Here is a 24,817-nt window from a genome sequence, read left to right as displayed (position 1 = left end):
GATGCTGAGGATTCATAAGGCAATGGTGAGGCCTTATCTTGAGTATTGTGAACAGTTTTGGGCCTCTCATCCCAGAAAAGATGTGCTGGCATTGGAGATGGTTCAGAGGAGGTTCACAAGGATGATTCCAGGAATGAAAGGGTTATCATACGAGGAACTTTTGTTGGCTGTGTGTCTATACTCGCTGGAATTCAGAAGGATGAGGAGGGATCTCGTTGAAAGCTTTTGAATGTTGAAAGGCCGAGATAGTAGATGCGGAAAGGATGTTTCCCATGATGGGAGAGTCTAGGACAAGAGGGCACAGCCTCAGGATAGAGGGGAGCCCTTTCAAAGCAGAGATGCAGAGTAATTTCTTTAGCCAAAGCGTGGTGAATTTGTGGAATTTATTGCCACGTGTAGCAGTGGAGGCCAGATTGTTAGGTTCTTGCTTGGACATGCCATTAATGGTACGGGGAGAAGGCCGGGAATTGGGGTTGAGGAGGAGGAGAAAAAAAGGATCAGCCATGATTGAATGGCGGAGCAGACTCGATGGGCCAGATGGCCTAATTCTGCTCCTATGTTTATGGCCTTATATATGTCCAAGTCTTTTGCACAGTATTGTAGGTGGAAGAAGTCCTTCCCTCCCTCCCCCCCCGACCCTCCACCTTTGTATTCTGCCTTCTACCCCCTCCTTCTCCAGTCCTGGTGAAGAAAAATTGACTGTTTATACTCCTCCATAGATGCTGCCTGACTTGCTGAGTTCCTCCAGTGTTGAGTGTGTGTTGCCCTGGATTTCCAGCATCTGCAGAATCTCTTGTGTATATAGTGTAAATAGGTTCTTGGTGGTTGACATGGACTTTGTGGGCCAAAGGGATTGTCCAGCTAGTGACCTGATTAAATGCATCCATAGCCAGGCACTCAGCATCTCACCCGAATGGTGAGTATTCCCTCCGGTGGAGGACAAACATCTTTTCTGCTATCTCGTTCTACTAGTCTTAGTCATACAGCACTTTAGGAGGTGCAACATTTGTCCTTTTACCTCTTCCCTTTCCATCATCGAACCCAAACATCTCTCCACCTTAAGCAGGAGTTCACTTCCACTTCTTCCAGTCTTGTATCTAGCGATCAGTGTTCCCAATGTGGTTTCCTCCATATCGGAGAAGCTAAGTGAAGATTGGGTGACTATTCTGAAGAGTAATTGCGACCATGAGACATACAAGCAAAATTAGGTCATTTGGCCCATTGAGTCTGCCCCACCATTTGATTATGGCTGATTGGTACCTCCTATACCTAATAAAGTCACCACTGAGTGTATGTTTGTGGTCTTCGGCTTGTAGCCCATCTGCTTCAGGATTCAACATGTTGTGCATTCAGAGATACTCTTCTACACCCCACTGTTGTAATGTATGGTTAATTGAGTTACTTTTGCCTTCCTGTCAGCTTGAAGCAGTCTGGCCATTCTCCTCTGACCTCTCCTATTAACAAGGCATTTTTGTCCACAGAACTGCCTATGGTTAAACAGCTCACTGGTTGTTTTTTCGTTTTTTTTATACCATTCTCTGTAAACTCTGGAGCCAATTGTGCATGAAAATCCCTGAAGGTCAGCAGCTTCTGAGTCACTCAAACCACCCTGTCTGGCACCAATAATTATTCTACAGTCAAAGTCACTTTCTTCCCCATTCTGATGTTTGGCCTGAACAACAACTGAACCTCTTGACTATATTTGCACACTTCAATGCAGTGAGTTGCTGCCACATGATTGGCTGATTAGATATTTGCATTAATGAGCAGGTGTATCTAATAAAGTAGCTACTGAGTATATTTTCCCTCTCAATCCCATTTTCCTGCTTTAGAATGCAGAAAATTACAGCACATTACAGGCCCTTCGGCCCACAACACTGTGCTGATCTTTAACCTACTCCAAGATCATTTTAACCCTTCCCTTCTACATAGCCCTTCATTTTTCTGTGTGCTTTCTCCCATAACCTTTGATGCCTTATTAATCAAGAACTTATAAACCTCTGCTTTAAACATACCCAAAGACTTGGCCTCCACAGGTTTGTTTCATTTTATTATCAAAGTATGTATGCAGAATACGTCTCTGAAATTTGTATCTTCTCCAGATAGCTATAGAATACAGAAAACCATATAGGTAGCTGAAAGATTGACATCTATCCCACCCACCCCTTGCACGAAAAGAAAAAGAAAAGAACCTCATAAAACCCAAGCACCCCCGATCACTCCCTCACACTAAAACCTCACCTCCATGTCTTCTACTTACTCTTTTTATCTTTCTTTTGTTTTTGAAATTGTTGGAGTCCGTAACTTGCAGTCTGATGTTCGATCGAGTGAGCTTAGCACTCTGCTGTCCCTGAGGAAACTCCAGGAGAGAAATGTGAGCACGAGCTGCCATGGGGAGAAGGTCAGAGACGAGACATTTCTCGCTGATTAAAGTGTTGAGGTAGATTGAAAGATCGAGGCAAATGGGGAGGAGAGCGAGCAGTCATCTATGACAATAAAATCCACAGTTTTACCACCCTTTGGCTAAAGAGATTCCCTCTTATTCTAGTTATAAAGGGACAGGTTTCTATTCCGAGGCTGTGCCCTCTGGCCCTAGACTCCCCCACTATTGGAAACATCTTCACCATGTCAACTCTGTCTTGGTCTTTCAATATTTGAAAGGCTTCAGTGGGATTCACCATTATTCAAAGTCCAGCGTGTACAGGCCCAGAGTATCAAACACTCTTCGTACATTAACCCTTTCATTCTTGGGACCATTCTGGTAAACATCCTCCAGACCCCTCCAATGCTGGCTCATCCATTTTACGTAAGGGACCCAAAGCAACTGCTAACAATACTGCAAGTATGGTCTGACCAATGCCCCGTAAAGCTTCAGTCTATAGGAGTGGCCCAAAGTTTCTCATTCCCTGCAACCTTAGTTCACCGTCTCAATCCTACTCTGATCTCTGACTATGGTTTGCACTGTCACAATGGGGCCCAATGCAATTCTGCAGAATAACGCCGTATCTTCCACCTGGGCACTTAGCAATCTAGAGGACTCAATATTGCATCTCCAGCTTCAGATACCTTGTTCTTTCTTTCTCTAGTACTGTAACACCGTGGGAAAGATTTCACTGCTAATGTAATGGTTTCTCTGTAGCAGCAGCATTTGGGTTATGGCTAGAGATAACAGGGGCTTCGGAATGTGTGCTGTCCAATGAAGACGTGCAGTCCTCTTTTATTGTCATTTAGTAATGCATGCATTAAGAAATGATACATTATTTCCTCTGGTGTGATATCACAAAACACAGGACAGACCAAGACTAAAAAAACTGACAAGGGAGTGTTTTTTTCTTGTTGTGTGCCTGAGACCGAGGTGATCTGGGTCTTCTGTTCAATGGAAGACAGGGAGAGAAGATGCCAGAAAGGAGTGGACTTGGAGTGGGGCCAGGAGTCAATGAAGCCTGGGGAAATTGATGGAGTACCAGTGGAACGGAAACCATGAGTTCTAACTTGCCCACGTTAGAGTATTTCATTAAAATGGGTCCTTTTCTTTTTGTTTAACTTTACTAATGCTTTAGTCAAATTAAGAATTATAAAGCTGTATCATTTAATTGCATATGGTATACTATCTGTTATTTCGTGGTACTGATTTGTAACGGGGGAACAGATCACACAGCGTCCACACAAACGAGGTTTTGCACCTCAGGTTACACATGTTTGGTGGGACCAGAGACTGTCTTCCCTAGACTAATGCTGCTGGTTATAGTACCATGACTGGCTAATTGTGCATTCAATCATAAGACAATTGAAGCAGTGTAGCCTTCATTTCATGACACTAGACTATGAAAGCAAGGATGTAATGCTGAGACTTTATAAGGCAATGGTCAGACTGTACATTATGATCTTGCACCTTATTGTCACCCTGCGCAGAATGTCCTCTGTAGCTGTTACAATTTATTTTGCATTGTATAATTATATCAATGCATATTGTAATGAACAATAAGTACATTTAATGTCAGAGGAATGTATACAATATACATCCTGAAATTCTTTTTCGTTACAAACATCCATGAAAACAGAGGAGTGCCCCAAAGAATGAATGACAGTTAAATGTTAGAACCCCAAACCCTCCAGCTCCCCCCTCCCACGCACAAGCAACAGGAAGAATCTGCCCTACCCCTCACCAGCAAAATAGCATTGGTGCCCCCACCAAGCACTCAAGCGTGCAGCAAAGCACCAATAAAGACACAGACTTACAGTACCCCAAAGACTACTCGTTCATCCAGTAATTTGACATACCACAGTCTCTTCTCCCCCCCACCCTTCCCGAGAGGGGAGACGTAACAAACAAACAATGTGCAAGACAAGCTTCTCCCTCTACATCTGAAAACAAAAGGTAGTGGATGCAGTCCAGTCCATCACGGGTAAAGCCCACCCCACCATTTAGCACATCTACATGGAGTGCTGTCACTGGAAAATAGCATCCATCAGCAAGGACTCCCACCAGCCAGGCCAGGCTCGCCTCTCACTGCTGCCATCAGGAGGAAGGTACAGGAGCCTCAGGACCCACACCACCAGGTTCAGGAACAGTTATTACCCCTCAACCATCAGGATACTGAACCAGAGGGGCTAACCTCACTCATCTTCATTTGCCCCAACGCTGAACTGTTCCCACAATCTATAGACTCACTTTCAACAACTCTTCATCTCATGTTCTCAAGATTTATTGCTTATTTATTTATTTTTCTTGTTTTGATTTAAAAAAAATCTTTTTGTATTTGCACAGTTCGTTGTCTTTCACACTTTGGTTATTTGTCTGTCCTGCTGGATGCAGTCTTTCATTGATTCCATCATGTTTCTTTGTACTAACTGTGAATGCCTGCAAGAAAATGCATCTCAGGGTTGTATATGGTGACATATATGTGCTTTGATAATAAATTGACTTTGAACTTTGAACAATAAACCAATTCCAATTCCTTTTCAATTTCTCTTAATCAGCACTTGTGTGAGACTTCAACAAATGTTTAGAAAATCCATATGGATAACTTACTGCATTCACCAGCAACTTTGACGTGTGATACTCCAAAGTCGCCATGTTAGTGATAAGTGGTTGGATGTAGATTAGCTTTTGAAAACCTTTGCTAGTATATTTCTGATCAGCTTATATTTAAAGGTAAAAGATAAAAGATTAGTTTTATTTGTAACACAAATATTGATACATTAAGTTACCAAATTTCATGACACATGCCAGTGATAATAAACCTGATTCTGACATACAGTGAAATGCATCATTTCAAGATTGTTTAGTGTCATTTCCAGTACATGGTACAAAGGAGAGTAAAATAATTGTTACTCTGGATCTGACACAGCACAGAAAAAACTCAATGAGATAAAGAACACAATAATAATAAAAATAAACATAAAATAATAATGCAAACAACAGGAATTCTGCAGATGCTGGAAATTCAAGCAACATACATCAAAGTTGCTGGTGAACGCAGCAGGCCAGGCAGCATCTATAGGAAGAGGCGCAGTCGACGTTTCAGGCCGAGACCCTTCGTCAGGGCTGCCCTGACGAAGGGTCTCGGCCTGAAACGTCGACTGCGCCTCTTCCTATAGATGCTGCCTGGCCTGCTGCGTTCACCAGCAACTTTGATGTATGTTGCATAAAATAATAATAATGCATAAGATAGCTTACTATAGATACATGGAATTGATTGTATGTTCATAAAGTGACGCTGGGCACAGAGCTGTCTGCACATAAGAAATAATGAAGTAGTGGTGGTTGGGGGTGTGGAGGGGTGGGTTAGTGGGTGGAGGTGTTGATCAGCCTCACTGCTTGGGGAAAGTAACTGTTTTTGAGTCTGGTGGTCCTGTGTGGATGCTTCGTAGCCCCCTCCTGGGTGGGAGTGGGACAATGGGACAAACAGTCATCAATCAACGGAACCTGAAGATCTGCTGGGGACAGCCCAAATCTTATTCGATCGAAGCTGTTTAAACAAAACATGAGCCAAATTAGAAGAACAAACTTTGTTTTCAGTCGGTTCGGGTCATTATGACCCGTGCCCATGATCGGCTCAACTACATTGCAAAGAGAACTCGACTTTGAAATCTCTCTGAAGCCAATCAAACAACAGATCTACATAATCATGAAGTGCTGAAATTTCATTCATTGGTGCTTGGGTCTCCTGTGTCCCACTCAGTAGCCAACATGAAGGCCATCATTTTCATGCTGATTGTGTCCCTTGTCGGTGAGTTTGGTTACAGCAAACCTTGATCCTTTCAAAAGAGACACTTGGAATGATTCTTGCCAAATTATGCTCACTCTTCTTTTGCTTTTCTCTTTCAGGTAGTCAAAAGCTGAAATATGGTACGTTCCTTGTTTCCGGGCTAGAGGGGAGTTCCAAATCAGAATCAGGTTTATTATCACTAACGTATGTTGTAAATTTTGTTCTTTTTTGTGGCAGCTGTACCGTACGAGACATAGAATTTACTGAAGTTACCTAAAAATATGGAAAATGTGCAATAAAGGAATAGTGTTCATGGGTTCATGAACCATTTAGAAACCTGATGGCAGAAGGGAAGAGGCTGTTTCTGAAACACTGAGTGCATATCTTGAGGCTCCTATACCTCCTGTCTGCTGGTAGCAATGAGAAGAGTGCACGTCCTAGGTGGAGGTGAAAGTCCTTAATGGTGGATGCCGATTTCTAGAAGCACCACCCCTTGAAGTTGTCCTTGATATTGGGGAGGGTTGTGCTGTTGTGCCTGAGCCTACTGCTCTCTCCAACCTTTTGCAATCCTGCGCTTTGAAGCCTCCAGACTAGGGAGTGATGCAGCCAGTTAGAATGTTCTCCACCGTCTACATGTAGGAATCTGCCGGAGTCTTTGGTGACATAACCAAATTCCCTTCAGATCCTCAAATGAACAGATTGATAGGTTTTGCGGCAAGTATCTAATTGTGGTCTTATTATTTTGCCATCGCAGCCAAAGCGTTTCCCGTCATTGTCCACATCTGCATGGAGCGCTGCCACAAGAAAACAGTATCCATCATCCAGGGCACACTCCCTTCTCAATACTGCCACTGGGAAGGAGGTACAGCACTAGGTTCAGGAACAGTTATTACCCCTTAACCACCTGGCATCTGACATAGCATGGATAACTTCACTCACCTCAACTCTGGACTGACACTATGTGTCATATAAATTCACTTCCGTGGACCCGTGCTCTCAGTATTATTTTTTCACTCGTCTTCTTCAGGCCACCACCCCTACAGGGGCATAGACTGCTGGCAACAGCTCACCAGAATCCTCTGTCCTCGGGTTGCCTTCCATCATTTCAAGCTGTAGCTCAAGGGTTCCCAATCTGGGGTCCAGGGACCCCTCTGTTACTGGTAGAAGTCCCTGGCATAAAAAAGGGTGGGAACCCCTGGACTGTAGTCCATTGAAGATCCTTTCCCTCCCAGGGGTGCGATCTATTGCCGTTTCTGTAGTTTTTATAGGATGGGGTTACTAGCTATATGCCTGACCCATCTCCTTTTACAGCCGGGCTTGGGAGTGTTCATGGTGGAGTTGACGTAGGTGTACTTTGATAATAAATTCACTTTGAACTTTGATCTTTTGCAGAGCCTGACTTCTCTGATGGCCTGGTGCATATTTACAAGTATGAGGGCGTTATTCTGTCTGGACTTCCAGAAAATGGTCTGAGCAGAGCTGGTGTGAAAATAAACTGCAGACTGTCCATTATTCCATGTGGACATGCCACCTATCTCCTTAAGGTAGACTGGATAATTGGGTTTTCTTTAGCGGGAGCTAAAGGAGGGATCTGAAGGAGGTTTTCAATGATATGAGAGAGAGGCTTAGACAAGGTGTCAATGACCACAGGGTTTGGATTTAGGGTGAGGAACAAGAGGGCCAGAAAGGAGATGAGGAAGAACATTTTCAACCAGAAGACGCCTGAAATTTGGTTGGGATTGCAATATACATGTGCCTAATAGATGACGCAGAAATAGAGGAATGAATGCAGGAACAGACCACTTGACCAATTTGTCCTTCTAAAGTCATAGGGTCATAGAATCATAACGAAATGGGCTTTGTGGCCCATCTAGTCTATGCCAAATTGTTATTCTGTCTAATCCCATTGACCCTGACATGGACCATAGCCCTCCATAGCTCTCCCATCCAAACTCTTCCAAACTCTTTCCAAACTCTCTTAGATGTTGCAATTGAACCTGCATTCACCACTTCCACCAACAGCTCGTTCCATACTCACACCATCCTTTGATTCCTCCCTCAGGTTCCCTTTAAAGATTTCAACTTTCACCTTTATCCTCTAGTTGTAGTCTCGTCTAACTTCAGTGGAAAAGGCATGTTTGCATTTACCCTATCTATAGCCCCCATAATTGTGTATACCTTTGTCAAATCTCTTCTCAGTCAATAATTCAATCCTTCCCTGTAACTCAGTTCTTCAAGTCCCAGCAACATCTGTGTAAACTTTCTCTGTACCCTCAATCTTATTGATATCTTTCCTGGAGGTAGGAGACCAGAACTACACACAGTACTCCAAATTTGGCCTCACCAATGTCTTATACAAGTTCAACATAACATCCCAAATCCTCCAACTGTACTCGATACTCTGATCGATCGATATATATAAATATAAAATTGGGGCAACACTGTCTCAAGGGCAGGTATTGCCATGTGAGATGATGGGTTGAGCTGCTTTGATGAAGTGCTGCAGGTTTTCTGGTGAAGGTGATTTCCCGGTGCTGCCGGGGAGGGAGTTCCCGTGATGATGAAGCCTGAATTCAATAAACACACAGCCCAACCCATTTTCAGGAGTGTTTGATGGCTGAAGATCTAAGCTATTCAATCTTTCCCTATCAGGTCCTCAAGACCACTTGGCCAATTGGTCCATCCCTTTGGTGTTCTGCAGAAACCTTTCCCAATTTTACTCCATCTGCAACCATCTTGAAAGAATAGTTTTCAATGGGTAACAGGACTGGTATCATATAGATAGTAAAGTGTATATTTATAAGTCATAGCTTTATATAACTCTATGACTCTATATCGCGAAACCTGCCTACAATTATCGTATACAGATATTCTCCCAAAACCACAGTCCTACAGATAATGCGCTTTAGTGACAATGTTTAAGGGTTTAACACACGAGATTCTGCAGACGCTGGAAATCCAGAGTAACACATGTACTTTAATGATGATGGTTTATTGGTTAAATATAACACAGACAACGTTGTTATCCAGTCATTAGGAGTGACCCTTAAACATTCCAATCTTCCAGGTCAGGTGATCCTTACCGACTCTTTCCTCTCCACCTCCTTGTGTGTCTTACTTTCTCACTTCTTCCACTCCCTTCTTATAGTCTCACCCATTCCCCCTCTCATCCCTTCCCCTCTTCCCCCTCCCCCTCTTCCCCCTCCCCCTCTTCCCCCTCCCCCTCTTCCCCCTCCCCCTCTTCCCCCTCCCCCTCTTCCCCCTCCCCCTCTTCCCCCTCCCCCTCTTCCCCTCTTCCCCCTCCCCTCTTCCCCCTCCCCTCTTCCCCCTCCCCTCTTCCCCCTCCCCTCTTCCCCCTCCCCTCTCCCCCCTCCCCTCTTCCCCCTCCCCTCTTCCCCCTCCCCCTCTTCCCCCTCCCCCTCTTCCCCCTCCCCCTCTTCCCCCTCCCCCTCTTCCCCCTTCCCCCTTCCCCCTCTTCCCCCTTCCCCCTCTTCCCCCTTCCCCCTCTTCCCCCTTCCCCCTCTTCCCCCTTCCCCCTCTTCCCCCTTCCCCCTCTCCCCTCCCCTCCCCATCTCATCCTTCCTTCCTTGCCCCTTTCCCACCCAGACCCTTTCCCACACGGTCCCCTCACCCCAACCCTTCTCCCCAACTCTTCTCCCCCAACCCCTCTCCCCAATCCCTCTCTCCCCACCCCCTTCCCCTCTGTCTCCCTCCCCCACCCTCTCTCCCCCTCTCTCCCCACTCTCCCTCCCCATTATGTGTTAATACATGAGTGAATATGGCATGCCAACGTAATGTCTACCGTACCATTTTGCGGTTCTATTCCTGCAGCTGCCACGGTCTGTAAGGAGTGCTTACATTCTCTCTGTAATCACCGGGTGCTCTGGTTTCCTCTCCCAATCCAAAGGCGTACGGGTTAGGATCTGTGAGTTGTGGACACGCTTTGTTGGTGCCAGAAATATGGTGAAATTTGTGGGCTGCCCCCAGCACATCCTAGAACATTGTTGGTTGTCGATGCAATTGACACGTTTCACTGTACAGTATTTCGATATTCAGGTGTTGATGTGACAAATAAAGTTAATTTTTTCCCTTTCTAATTGATTCAAACCTAGATCAGGGATTTTCAGATTCAGGAATACAGTGGAGTGTGGCCCTCAGAACCCTTCACCTCGGCACACAAGCTGACACGGAGACTGGCTCCTGAGATGACCAAGCCTGTGAAGTTCAAGTACAGCAATGGCCAAGTGGGTAACATCCTGGCCCCGGCCAACCTGCCGGAAGGCATCCTGAACATTCACAGAGGCATCCTCAACATCTTCCACATCACCATCAAGAAGTCACAGAACTTCTATCAGTTGCAAGAGGTATCTTTCCCCTCTCGCCCCGTGCCCTGGCTGTGCTGTAGCAGCAGGTCTTGACTTTGCTAATTGGTTCAGAATCAGAATCACGAACCTATATGATGCTGGAATTTCAAGCAACACACATCAAAGTTGCTGGTGAACGCAGCAGGCCAGGCAGCATCTCTAGGAAGAGGTACAGTCGACATTTCGGGCCGAGACCCTTCGTCAGGACTAACTGAAGGAAGAGCTAGTAAGAGATTTGAAAGTGGGAGGGGGAGGGGGAGATCCAAAATGATAGGAGAAGACAGGAGGGGGAGGGATGGAGCCAAGAGCTGGACAGGTGATAGGCAAAAGGGATATGAGAGGATCATGGGACAGGAGGTCCGGGAAGAAAGAAAAGAGAGAGGGGGGGAAAAACCCAGAGGATGGGCAAGGGGTGTAGTCAGAGGGACAGAGGGAGAAAAAGGAGAGAGAGAGAGAGAAAGAATGTGTGTATATAAATAAATAACGGATGGGGTACGAGGGGGAGGTGGGGCATTAGCAGAAGTTTGAGAAGTCAATGTTCATGCCATCAGGTTGGAGGCTACCCAGATGGATATAAGGTGTTGTCCCTCCAACCTGAGTGTGGCTTCATCTTTACAGTAGAGGAGGCCGTGGATAGACATGTCAGAATGGGAATGGGATGTGGAATTAAAATGTGTGGCCACCGGGAGATTCTGCTTTCTCTGGCGGACAGAGCGTAGGTGTTCAGCAAAGTGGTCTCCCAGTCTGCGTCGGGTCTCGCCAATATATAAAAGGCCACATCGGGAGCACCGGATGCAGTATATCACCCCAGCCGACTCACAGATGAAGTATTGCCTCACCTGGAAGGACTGTTTGGGGCCCTGAATGGTGGTAAGGGAGGAATTGTAAGGGCATGTGTAGCACTTGTTCCGCTTACACGGATAAGTGCCAGGAGGGAGATCAGTGGGGAGGGATGGGGGGGGGACGAATGGACAAGGGAGTTGTGTAGGGAAATTTGTTGTTCTGCAGCAACAGTATAAAGATATAAATTAGTGTCATAGACACATAAGAAAGTACAGCACAGAAACTGGCCATTCAGCCCATCTATCCCATGCTGAGCCATTACAAGAATAAGCAGTGCGAAAAGGGAATAACGAGGTAGCTTTACCTGTGAACCCATATGGGTTCATGGACCATTCATAAATCTGACAGTGGAGGAGAAGAAGCTCTTCCTAAAACAGCGAGTGTGTGTTTTCAGGCTCCCGTACCTGCTCCCTGATGGTGGTAGTGAGAAGAGGCCGTGCCCTGGCAGGCTGGGATCCTTAAAGATGGGCACTGCCTTTTTGAGGCATCGCCTTTTGTAGGTTTTCTCGATGGTGACTGTGATGTAACTACACCTCGATGGTACAAACGGAAAAGTACCAGACAAATGCAGGGCGAAGTGTTACAGTCGCAGAGAAAGTGCTGTGCAGGCAGACAGTATTGTGTAAGGCCAATTGAGAGGTCGAGAGATTATTTCTGTTGTATCAGAGGTTCATTCGGTATTCTTATAATGGCAAAGTCGAAGGTTTCTTTCAGCCTGGTGATACGTGGTTTCTGTTTTTTTTAAATCTTCTTCCCGACGGGAGGGGCAAGGAGAGAGAAGGTTGGGGATAGGAGGAGTCTATGATTATGCTGATCATTTTATTTTTAATTTTATTTAGTACGGTAACAGGCCCTCCCAGCCCAATGAGCCCATGTGACCAATTAACCTACTAACCCATACGTCTTTGACATGTGGGAGGAAACCAGAGCACCCAAAGGAAACCCACACGGTCACGGGGAGAACGTACAAACGTATAGACAATGATGGTAATTGAACCCCGGGTGCTGGTGCTGTGATTGTGTTACCCTAACTGCTACACCACTATTCCGCCCTTTGCCCTCTCACCTTAAACCTATGCCCTCTAGTATTTGACCTTTCAATCCTGACAGAAGGCTGACTATCTTACTGACACCTCTCATATTTTACGATAAGACGTAGGAGCAGAATTAGACCATTCAGCCCCTTGTCTGCTCCACAATTCTATCCCGACAGATTTATTATCCCTCTTAACCCCATTCTCCCGTCTCCTTCCTGTAACCTTTGACATCAAGACTAATCAAGAACCTATCAACCTCCACCTTAAACATGGCCAATGACTTGGCCTTCACAGTTCTCTGTGGGAATGAATTCCACAGATTCACCACCCTCTGGCTAAAGAAATTCCTCCTCATCTCTGTTCTAAATGGATGTCCCTCTGTTCTGAGGCTGTGCCCTCTGGTCCTAGACTCCCCCCACTAGAGGAAACATCCTCTCCACATCCACTCTAGACCTTTCGATATTTGATCAGGTTTCCCATCAGCCTCTGATGTCCCAGAGAAAGCAATCGAAGGTTGCCTGACTGTTCTTTACTCCAGAACTAGAATCAGGTTTATTGTCACTGACATCTGTCATGATATTTGTTACTTTGTGGCAGCAGTACAGTGCAATATATAAAAGAAACTATAAAAGTTAGAACATAGAGCAGTACAGCACAGGAAAGACCCTTCAGCCCATAATATTGTGCTGAACCAGTTAAGTTATAAACCAATTAAACTAATCTCTCCTGCTACACAATGTCCCTATCCTCCCATTTACCTCACACTCATCTGCCTATCTAAATGGCTCTTAAATGTCTGTAATGTTTCTGCCTCTATCGCCACCCCAGGCAGCGCATTCCAGGCACACACCACGCTCCGAGTAAGAAAAAAAAACTTTCCCCTCACATCTGCTTTGAAATGACCCTCTCTCCCCTTAAATACATGCCCTGCGGTATCAGGCATTTCAACCCTGGGAAAAAGATACTGTCTGTCTACTCTGTCTGTGCCTCTCATAATCTCATAAATCTCTACAGATCTCCCCTCGGCATCCACCGCTCCAGAGGGAACAAACACAAGTTTATCCACATCTCGTTATAGCACATACCCTGTAATCCAGGCAGCATCCCGGTGAATCTCTTCTCCAAAGCCTCAGCAAGCTTTCTATAACAGGGTGACCAGAACTGCGTGCAATACTCCCGATGCAGCCTAACTAGACCTTTATAAAGTTGAAACATAACTTCCTGACCTTTGAACTCCATGCCTTGTCAAATAAAGGCAAGCATTCCATGAGCCTTCTTAACCATCCTTATCAACCTGTGCAGCCACTTTCAGTGAGCAATGAACTTGGACCCCAAGATCCCTCTGCTCATCAACACTGTTAAGGGTCTTGCCTCTTTACATTTGACCCACCTACAAGTTTCAACACTTCACGTTTGGCTGGGTTATTTCTCCGTGCATATCTGCAACTGTACATATCTGTTACCATAGCACATATCTAAAAAATACACAAGTAGAGTGAACAAGGAGAAAAATAATGAGGTAGTGTTGATAATTCACTAATACTCTCTAATCCAGGCTACATCCTGGAGAACCTCCTCTTCACCCTCTCCAAATCTATCACATCCTTCCTGTAATGCGGTGAACAGAACGGCCCATAATATTCCAAGTACAGCTGAACATTACATTACTTTCCAACTTTTCCACTTAGTGTCCCAAGGACCTGTCTAATGAACCCAAAAGTATAACCTGAGATACTCAAATCCAGCATGATGAACTGCTGAAGATTCTCAACCTGAAATGTCAGCTGTACTCTTCTCTGTAAATGCTGCCTGGTCTGCCGAATTCCTCCAGCATTTTGTGTGTGTTGCTTGGATTTCCAGCATCTGCAGATTTTCTCCTGTTTGTAATGAACTCATTTTACTTTCTGTGCCCACAGGCTGGAATTGAAGGAGTTTGTCTTACAAATTACATCATCCAGGAAAACAAGAAAGCCAATCGCATCACTGTCACCAAATCGAAGGACCTGAACAACTGTCAGGAGAAGGTTATGCTGTTCACCGGTACTGCCTATTCAAGTCACTGCCCTGTTTTTAAACAGGTAGTCAACTTCGTTTATTGTGCACATCCAAACGAAACAATGTTCCTCTGAACTACCGAGCGTAATCACACAGCACATAAACTAAAATAGCACCATAAATAAGTTAACAAAATATTAGATTTTAGTGTTCTTGATGACCGGCAGTGCCTTTCAGTCACAGAAAAAAATGAACAGGACAAAAAATTTCACTATTGACTAGAGCCACTGTCCTAGCCTGTTGCCATCTTGAGACCTTGGGCGTTTTCTCTTCTGATTGAATGAAGAACCTTTCCTAACCCCAAGTATTATCCACAAAGCAAGGAAACATTTCCATTTTGACCCCAGTCACAAAAATAATAACATTAATAGCATTTATCATTCGTATTTCATATAGCTGATGTAGTTCAAAGTGCTTTACAATGAGATAGAGTGCAACATGAAAATAAAATTAAAATTAAAAATAAGCGTGAAAATAAAAGACAAAAAATGTTAGTTAAAAGCAAGGTTAAATAAATAGGTTTAGAGCTGGTGTTTAAAAGTGTCGACTGAGTCTGCGTCCCTTATAGTTTTAGGGACAGAATTAACTTGAAAGACACATGAAATGGTGTGGCTTCCTATTTTGCTAAAATGATTTTGTTTTATAATTACAAATGTAAAATCCCAAATCTATTCGTAGGAAGAGGTAAAACAGAACCTTATTTTTCACTTGATATCCTCCATCAAGCTGTGCACCCAAGGCAGATGTATGGGGTGTCCAGAGAGGGGTACCATGTCTGGTGAAAGGGCTCGTCAAGTCCGTTCTGGGGTAGCTCACTCACTTTTGGTCCCCACTGGACACTCAGCTCCCACCTGTGGGCTCCAAGTAACTGTTTGCTTGTGACAGCAGCCACACCGTGGAACACCGCTTTGACAGGCGGGCTAAACCAGGTGAGGGTAGCTAGCTGGCCCCATACCCCGGTGAGATAGGGACATGCCTGTCCCTGCATGTGAAATCAGCTCCGGTGGACTGTGCAGATGAGATCTACAGTGAGGTCCACTGCCAGGAAGGTGGTTCCACAGCACTTCATGGAGAGCAGAGGACATGACAAGGCACAGAAGTCATGGTCATCCACTACATCCAGAAGGGCGATTTCGTTGAAATGGAAAGATGCCTCTGCTCCCACTTTGATACAATGGTTCTCTCAGGTGATGCTATGTCTTAGTTTGGAGAAAATCATTTTGAACTTTTGATCCTCGATTTGATTTTGAGGAAAGGTGGGGTTCATTTGCTCGCTACTATCATCTGATTTGAGTTAATTAATATGATTTCTTTCCGATTTGAGTTGGCGGATTGATGTTTTTCTTTTATGGAAGCTTGTATGACGTATAGCTCCAGGGTTGTGCTCCCTGTGGTTTTTTTCCCCCATTTTTTTTTAAGTTAGTAGGGTTTTTTTCTTAGTTAGTAGGGGTTCTTTTTTTTTCTTTCAAAAAAAGTTCTTAACACATTATTTTTTCTTCTTATTATTGATAATATTATTAATATGATATTATTGATAATAAGAGGGACACTTTTCGTCCCTCTTCCCTCCGGGAGAAGGCTCAGGAGCTTGAAGACTCATACAGCCAGATTTGGGAACAGCTTCTTTCCAACTGTGATAAGACTGCTGAACAGATCCTGACCCAGATCTGGGCCGTACCCTCCAAATATCCGGACCTGCCTCTTGGTTTTTTTGCACTACCTTATTTTCCATTTTTCTATTTTCTATTTATGATTTATAATTTAAATTTTTAACATTTACTAATTTTTATTATTTTTAATTTTTAATATTTGTAATCCAGGGAGCGGGAAGCACCGAATCAAATATCGCTGTGATGATTGTACATTCTAGTATCAATTGTTTGGCGACAATAAAGTATATATTGCTTAGCTTTGTTAATCAGTAATTTGCTAATTTAATTCCTCATTGTACATATTGACATATTAACTTGATTACCTTAATGCATTTTCGTTAATCTTTAATAATAATTAATAAAAAAGATTTAAAAAAATGAAAATCCACTACATCCAACCAAGGCCCCAGTTGTGACTACTCGAACCACTGGACCCAGACTTCTGAGGTTGAAAGTCTCTTCCTGCCATTACAGACATTTACACCACATGCTGCATCTGTAAAGCAAACAGTATTATGAAGGACCCCACACACCCCTCATACAAACTCTTTTCCCTCCTGCCACTTGGCAAAAGGCACCGAAGCATTTGGGCTCTCACGACCAGACTATGTAACAGCTTCTTCCCCCAAGCCATCAGACTCCTCAATACCCAGAGCCTGGACTGACGCCAACCTACTGCCCTCTACTGTGCCTATTGCCTTGTTTATTATTTATTGTAATGCCCGCACTGTTTTGTAGTCCTTTATGCAGTCCTGGGTAGGTCTGTAGTCTAGTGTAGTTTAGTGTTGTTTTACGTAGTTCAGTGTAGTTTTTGTATTGTTCATGTAGCACCAAGGTCCTGAAAAACGTTTACTCGTTTTTACCATGTACTGTACCAGCAGTCATGGTTGAAATGACAATAAAAAGTGACTTGACTTGAGTTTGACTTGAACTGTCCCAGTATGATGCCTTTTCAACTTTAAAAACTCTTTTGCACAGTCTCCTACCATTGTTGGATATGACAGACAACCACCTTCATGCATTTCAGATCAGAAATGGGTACTGTTTCAATATTTTTTCAAAACATGGATCTTTGGAATCCGGACCCCTGGTCCTCGGTCTGTGAGTGACCCTGCTTGCCTTCACTCAGTTTCTTAGCCAGTGATGCATTTTGTTTTTTTTAGCACGTTCCACACTTGCCTGAGTGCAGCCCCAGCCCACGTGCCTCAGTGTCTTTAGCCAGAGAGTGGTGAATCTGTGACAGATGGCTGTGGAGGCCAAGTCGGAAAGCAGAGGTTGACAGGTTCTGATTAGTAAGGGTGTCAAAGGTTAGAGGGAGAAGGCAAGAGAATGAGATTGAGAGGGATAATAAATCAGGCATGATGGAATGATGGGGAAGACTTGATGGGCTGAATGGCCTAATTTTTCTCCTATATCTCGTATCCCACACCTTTGGGATAGGGTGGGTCCTCAGTGACCTAACCTTGTTGCCCGGCTCTATCAGTGGTTAGGTATGGAACATTAACCATGATGCTCTTGTCTCACCTGCAGAAAGGCAGGAACATCCGAGCCGCTGCAAATTTCATCCAGGTCCTGAAGCCAACAGCTTCTGGCGCGATCCTGCAGGAAGCCAGAGTCCGCGAGGTGCACCAGTTCACACCCTTCCATGAGCAAGACGGAGTGGCTGTAATTGAGGCAAGGTAGGCCCTGTGCATTGAACGATTGAGTCGAGCCCAGTGTCCGCAGCGACCACTGGATCCCATCACACACAGACCCGAGAGTTCTCTGTGTGACAGAAAACTGAAAGCAGGTAAAAATTAAGCAAACCATTAAAATTACATGACAACAATGAGTCACGCCACTCAATTACACCCATGTTACCAATTAACTCACAAACTCGTATGCCTTTGGACTGTGGAGTAAACCAGAGCCCCTGGAGAAAACCTAAGCAATGGTGCCATTGAGGTATGGTGGTTAGGGCGATGCGATAACAGCCTGGAGTGTCGGAGTTCAGAGTTCCATTCCAGCATCCTCCATAAGCAAATTTGCTTCGTCTTTGCCTGTATGCGTGGGTTTCCTCCAGGTGCTCAGGTTTCTTCCCACAGTCCAAAGATGTACGGGTTAGCAGGCTGATAACAGATGCACTGAAGAGATAACGGATGCATTGGTTGTGATCTTTCAAGAGAATCACTTGATTCTGGCATGGTCCTGGAGGACTGTAAGATTGCAAAATGTCACTTCAATCTTTAAGAAAGGAGGAAGGCAAAAGAAAAGAAATTATAGGCCAGTTAGCCTAACCTCAGTGGCTGGGAAAGTGTTGGAATCTATTACTAAGGATAAGGTTTCAGGATACTTGGAGACTAATGATAAAATAAGTCAAAATCAGCATGGTTTCTGTAAAAGGAAATCTTGCCTGACAAATCTGTTAACGTTCTTCGAGGAAGTAACAAGCAGGGTGGACAAAGGAGAGGCAGTGGATGTCATTTACTTGGATTTTCAGAAGGCGTTTGATAAGGCGGCTTAACAAGATAAATTCCTATGGTGTTACAGGAAAGATACCGGCAGGGATAGAGGAACGGCTGACAGGCAGGAGCCAGTGAGTGGGAATAAAGGGGACCTTTTTTGGTTGGCTGCCGGTAACTAGTGTTGTTCCTCAGGGACCACTACTTTTCACATTGTTTATCAATGATTTAGATAATGGAATTGGTGGCTTTGTGGCAAAGTTTGTGGATGATATGAAGATAGGTGGAGGGGTAGGTAGTGCTGAGGAAGCAATGTGATTTAGCAGGACTTAGACAAATTGAAAGAATCGGCAAAAGAATGGCAGATGGAATAGAGTGTTGGGAAATGTATAGAATAGTACAGCACGGTACAGGCCCTTCGGCCCACAATGTTGTGCCGACCTTCAAACCCTGCCTCCCATATTAGCCCCCACCTTAGATTCCTCCAAATACCTGTCTAGTAGTCTCTTAAACTTCACTAGTGTATCTACCTCCACCACTGACTCAGGCAGTGCATTCCACGCACCAACCACTCTCTGAGTAAAGAACCTTCCTCTAATATCCCCCTTGAACTTCCCACCCCTTACCTTAAAGCCATGTCCTCTTGTATTGAGCAGTGGTGCCCTGGGGAAGAGGCGCTGGCTATCCACTCTATCTATTCCTCTTATTATCTTGTACACCTCTATCATGTCTCTTCTCATCCTCCTTCTCTCCAAAGAGTAAAGCCCTAGCTCCCTTAATCTCTGATCATAATGCATACTCTCAAAACCAGGCAGCATCCTGGTAAATCTCCTCTGTACCCTGTCCAATGCTTCCACATCCTTCCTGTAGTGAGGTGACCAGAACTGGACACAGTACTCCGTGTGGCCTAAGCAGAGTTTTATAGAGCTGCATCATTACATGACGACTCTTAAACTCCATCCCTCGACTTATGAAAGCTAACACCCCATAAGCTTTCTTAACTACCCTATCCACCTGTGAGGCAACTTTCAGGGATCTGTGGACATGTACCCCCAGATCCCTCTGCTCCTCCACACTACCAAGTATCCTGCCATTTACTTTGTACTCTGCCTTGGAGTTTGTCCTTCCAAAGTGTACCACCTGATAATACATTTTGGTAAAAGGAACAATAGTGTGAACTATTATCTAAACAGGGAGAAGGTTCAAACATCAGAGGTGCAGAGGGACTTGGGTGTCCTTGTGAAGACTCCCAGAAGGTTAATTTACAGGTTGAGTCTGTGGTAAAGAAGGCAAATACAAGGTTGGCATTTGTTTCAAGGAGAATAGAATATAAAAGCAAGGAGATAATGCTGAGGGTTTATCAGACACTAGTCAGACTGCACTTGGAGTATTGTCAACAGTTTGAGCCCCATATCTCAGAAAGGATGTGTTGTCGTTGGGGAGAGTCCAGGGGAGGGACATGAGGATGTAGAATGCGTGGGGATCTCATTGAAGTCTACCAAATGTTGAAAGGACTAGGCAGCGTGGATGTGGAGAGGATGTTTCCTCTGGTGGGGGTTTCCAGAACTAGAGGGCACAGCCTCAAAACTGAGAGGCGACCTTTTAGAACAGAAGTAAGGAGGAATTTTTTTAGCCAAAGAGTAATGAATCTGTGGAATGCTCTGCCACAGACTGCGGTGGAAGCCAAGTCCACGGATATATTTAAAGTGGAAGTTGATTATTTCTTGGCTATGGCGAGAAGGTAGGCGTATAGGACTGAGTGGGATCAAGAATCAGCCATGATAGAATGGAGAACAGACTCGATGGGCTGAATGGCCTAATTCAGCTCCTATGTCTTATGATCTTAATTGGTCATTGTAAATTGTTCCATGATTAGGCTAGAGTTAAATCTGTGGGTTTCTGGGTGGTTTGGCTGGATTTGCCAGAGAACTTGTTCTGCACTGTCTCTACATAGATAAATAAATAAAGTCACAAAGGTGAATGTTCTTTGGCAGCAGAGCTGCTTTCACAAAACTAAGGTTTGAAATGTAACCTTGGGCTAACCTGAGCCTTCAGTTCAATGTTGGCACTAAGTAACTGAGATAAGGTGGAGGTGGTGGCCGGGATGCTGGCAGCAACTAGTGGAGACAGAAAGCAAGTAGTTTCAGTAACAGTTACCTCCTCTAACAACACAGATTGCTGGGTGCTGCAACTCGAGGGGCTAGAATGGCCTATTCTGCATTGTATTTCCTAAATAAAAAAATAAAAATTATAAAATAAATACAGCTATTCAATAAATATATCTCAGCTAAAATAATTTGAAGGACTGCTTTTCACCTCGATACGTGTACAATCATAAACCGACTTGCTAGTTTACCAAATGTACCAGTTTGACCTCTGAACCATGACATTTGCAGACAGAACCTTGCACTGGTTGAAGTCAAAGCTGCCACTAGGAGCCTGCCACAGGTTCAGTTTGTAGAGCGGGGGACACTGAGGTATCGTTACAGCGGGGACGTGCTACAGAAACCTTTACAACTAACTCATCTACAAAACATCAAAAAAGCGGTAAATATCCGAGTTATCCACAATCTCTTGTCTCCCTTTCCCTTTCTAATTAAAAGGTCTGTTGTTAGTCATTATTAGCTGGCTGGTGGTGTAGTGGTATCCACACCGGAATTCGGGGTGAGTGTTCCCGGGTTTGAATCTGTTGGGTTCCTGCATGCTTTGTAGCCATGCTGGGCTGAGCTAAAATGGTAAAAAAAATAGTGAGGTAGTGTACATGGGTTCATGGTCTGTTCACAAGTCTGGTGGTAGAGGGGAAGAAACTGTTCCTAAAATGTTGAGTGTGTCTTCAGGCTCCTGTTCCAACACCCTGATGGTAGCAATGAGAAGAGGGCATGTCCTGGTTGAGAGGGGTCCTTAATGACAGATGCTGCCTTTTTGAGGTTATCACCTTTTGAAGGTGTGCTGGGTGTCCCTCAGCCCCCTTCGCTCCAGGGACTCAAAGATTCAAAGTATATTTATTATTAAAGTTTGTATGTAATGTACAACCCTGAGATTCATCTTCTCGAAGACTGTCACAAAACACAGAAACACCTTGGAACCCCATTCAAAGAAAACATCAAACTCCCATCTCGCAAAGAAAAAAGAACAAATCATTAAAGCGGCAAAAAATAAGCAAAAAAACTCAGAATATAAAATGTCAAATGACAATAAGCCAGTTCCAACCTGCCTTACTCCATTCCATAAGTAAAGTCCACCGGTCCAGGCCACATTCTGGTGAATTGCATTGGTCAGACTGCGCTTGGAGTATCGTGAGCCTCTTATCTAAGAAAAGGTGGCATTGGAGAGAGTCGAGAGGAAGTTCACAAGATCATCCCAGGAATGAAAGGGTTAACATACAAGGAGCAGTTAATGGTTCTGGGACTGTACTCACTGAAGTTTAGTGGGGGATCTTAATGAAACTCTTCAATAGTGAAAGGTCTTGAAAGAGTGAATGTAGAGAGGATGCTCCCTATAGCGGGGGAGTCTAGGACCGGATAGCACGGACTCAGAATAGAGGGATGTGCATTAAATACAGAGATTTGGAGGAATTTCTTTAACCAGAGGGTGGGGAATCGGTGGAATTCATTACTACAGACAGCCGTGGAGGCCACTGTGTACATTTAAAACAGAGTTTGATAGGTCTTGATCAGAATCAGAATCGAGTTTAAAATTGCTGGCATATGTCCCGAAATTTGTTGATTAATCGGGCATCAAAGGTTATGGATGGAAGGCAGGAGAATAGGGTTGAGAGGGATAATAAATCGGCCATGATAAATGGTGGAGCAGACTTGATGGGCCGAATAGCCTGATTCTGCTCCTATGTCTTATGGTCTAGAGAATTTTCTTGGCACTCCAGTATAATCACATGCTCAAGATAATGGGAGGCACGGTAGCGCAGTGGTCAGCACAACGCTATTACGGCACCAGCGATGGGTGTTCATTTCCCGCCGCTGTCTGTAGGAGAATTTTGTGTTCTCCCCGTGCTTCAGTTTCCTCCTGCATTCCAAAGAAGTCCTGGTTAGTCGGTTAACTGGTGACATGGCTGTGATTGGGCGGTGGGGGCTCCAAGGGCCAGAAGGGCCTGTTACTGTCCTGTGTTACGTACCCCGTAACTGGGTTGCCAAACCAGCAGAAATGGAACACTCGTTGGAGTCTGGATTACTAGGAACTAATGAAGTTTTATTAAAGAAATAAGTAATACAGTACACTAATCGCAAGGATATAAATGTAACAGGTTAGCAATGATAATACACACCTATACACAGAACTAGGGTAATAGGAATCAACCAAGCTCTATCGCAGTCTAGGGGTAAAATGATCAGTCTTACAGTGACACAGAGTTCATTTCAGCTTAGTGCAGTTCGCAGTAATCGCTGTTGTACCGTTGGGGGGGGGGAGAGGGAGAGGGAGGATGCAATTTGGTTCAGGCAGACCTTTGATGTCTTCGCAGTTGGCTTCGGGCAGACCCTTTTTGATGTCTTCTATCCCGCTGTGGTCACCAATTGTGACCCCTCCGTTCCGGATACGACCGTTCTTCCACGGTGAACCCGGCACCCAGGCAAGGGTGGACACACACACCAGGTTCCCGCTGATCGTACCTTTACACCCTGTGCGTCTATGGTCGGTTCCCGTGAACCGGACCTCCAAACTCCCACCACTTGTGGGGGCACACCGCTCTTTCCAGGGTCTCCTTGTCTCGTGATCTCATGGTGTCCCGTGCCTTAGCGAACCTGTTCTTTTTATCCCCCTGCTGGGGTATCACCTGTCCATCAAACTTCAAACAGTTCAGGTTCATAGCAACCAGTCTGTCAATATTCTGAATTGTGTTTCTTTTCCGTTAATCCCTCTCTCCTCTCTTATTAGCATTTTGAATGTTTCTCCATTGTCTCTCTTATCTTTCTCATTAGCATCAATCGTCCAATAGCTTGGTTTGGCGTCACACCTGTATCTCTAAATTCAATAAAAGAAAAAGAAAACACAAGATAAATAACTTGCCAGGATTAGTTGAGATGGTTTGGATAGTGATGAATTTAACATTTCAGGAAGAGTTTCTTCTCCTCCGCCAACAGATTTCTGAATGGTCCATGAATCTATAAACACTACCCCACTATTTTGCTCTCTATTTGCACCATTTAATTTTCTACTTTTTTATTGTAACGTAGCAATTTTTTATCTATTACTCTGTGTAGATGCCCAAAGCTTCCTGAAAGTAGTTACACAGGTGGATAGGCTGGTAAAGCAGGCGTATGTTCGAGGTACTGAATTCAAGATTCAGGAGGTTAAGATGCAGATTTATAAAACTCTAACCAGGCCACATCTGGAGTATTACGTCCAGCTCTGCTTGCCCCATTATAGGTAGGATGTGGAGACTTTGGCAAGGATACAGAAGAAGTTTACTTGGATGCTCTTGTACCAAGATGAGGCTATTATCAGGGTGGAGAAATAACACCTTATATTCTATCTGGCTAAGCTCCAAACTGATGGCATAAATATTAATTTCTCCTTCTGGTAAAAAAAAGTCCCTCTCCTTCCCCTCTTCTTCTCTCCCCCACTCTGGCCTCTTATTTCTTCTCACCTGCCTATCACCTCCCCCAGATCTCCTCCTCTTTCACCTTCTCCCATGGTCCACTTCCCTGTCCTAGCAGGTCCCCTCCTCTCCAGCCCTTCATCTTTCCCACCAGTCTGGCTTCACCTATCACTTTCTAGCTATCTTCCTTCCTCTCCCTTTGTAGTCTGGCATCTTCCCTCTTCCTCTCCAGTCTTGATGAAGGCCTGAAACGTCAAATGTTTATTCCTCTCCATAGACGCTGCCTGACCTGCTTGAGTTCCTCCAGCATTTCATGTGTGTTGCTCTAGATTTTCAACACCTGCAGAATCTCTTGTGTTTATTACCAGGATGCTGCCTGGGTTAGAGGGCAGGAGCTATAATGAGAGGTCGGACAAATTTAGGGTTGTTTTCTCGGGAGAAGTGGAGGCTGAGGAGAGATCTGATAAGATTATGAGAGACATAGACAGAGTAGCCAGAATCTTTAACCAGGGTTGAAATGTCTAATACCAGAGGGTATGCATTTAAGGTGAGAGGGGGTAAGTTTAAATGAGGAGTGCGGGACAAGCTTTTTAGACGGAGAGTGGTGGCTGGCTGGAGTGCATTGCCTAGGGGAGGCAGATACAGTAGAAGCTTTCAGG

At 44.6% G+C, this 24,817-nt stretch overlaps 1 protein-coding gene across 3 annotated transcripts in view; it reads left to right on the top strand.

Annotated features, from left to right (window-relative positions):
* Window positions 1–5,982: 5,982 nt before the first annotated feature.
* Window positions 5,983–24,817, top strand: part of LOC134355067 (vitellogenin-like) — a 116,205-nt gene continuing 97,370 nt past the window's right edge. For all 3 annotated transcript variants that reach the window (XM_063064794.1, XM_063064793.1, XM_063064792.1), the window contains exons 1-7: window positions 5,983–6,233; window positions 6,332–6,352; window positions 7,605–7,756; window positions 10,325–10,576; window positions 14,373–14,534; window positions 17,694–17,842; window positions 21,001–21,151. In XM_063064794.1, the coding sequence (XP_062920864.1) occupies window positions 6,194–6,233; window positions 6,332–6,352; window positions 7,605–7,756; window positions 10,325–10,576; window positions 14,373–14,534; window positions 17,694–17,842; window positions 21,001–21,151 (927 nt within the window). In that variant the 5' untranslated portion in view covers window positions 5,983–6,193. The remainder of the gene's footprint in view (window positions 6,234–6,331; window positions 6,353–7,604; window positions 7,757–10,324; window positions 10,577–14,372; window positions 14,535–17,693; window positions 17,843–21,000; window positions 21,152–24,817) is intronic.

The sequence above is a fragment of the Mobula hypostoma genome, chromosome 12 (assembly GCF_963921235.1).
Source record: "Mobula hypostoma chromosome 12, sMobHyp1.1, whole genome shotgun sequence".
In the NCBI taxonomy this organism is placed as follows: Eukaryota; Metazoa; Chordata; class Chondrichthyes; order Myliobatiformes; family Myliobatidae; genus Mobula; species Mobula hypostoma.
This window is presented reverse-complemented; position numbering and strand designations above follow the sequence as displayed.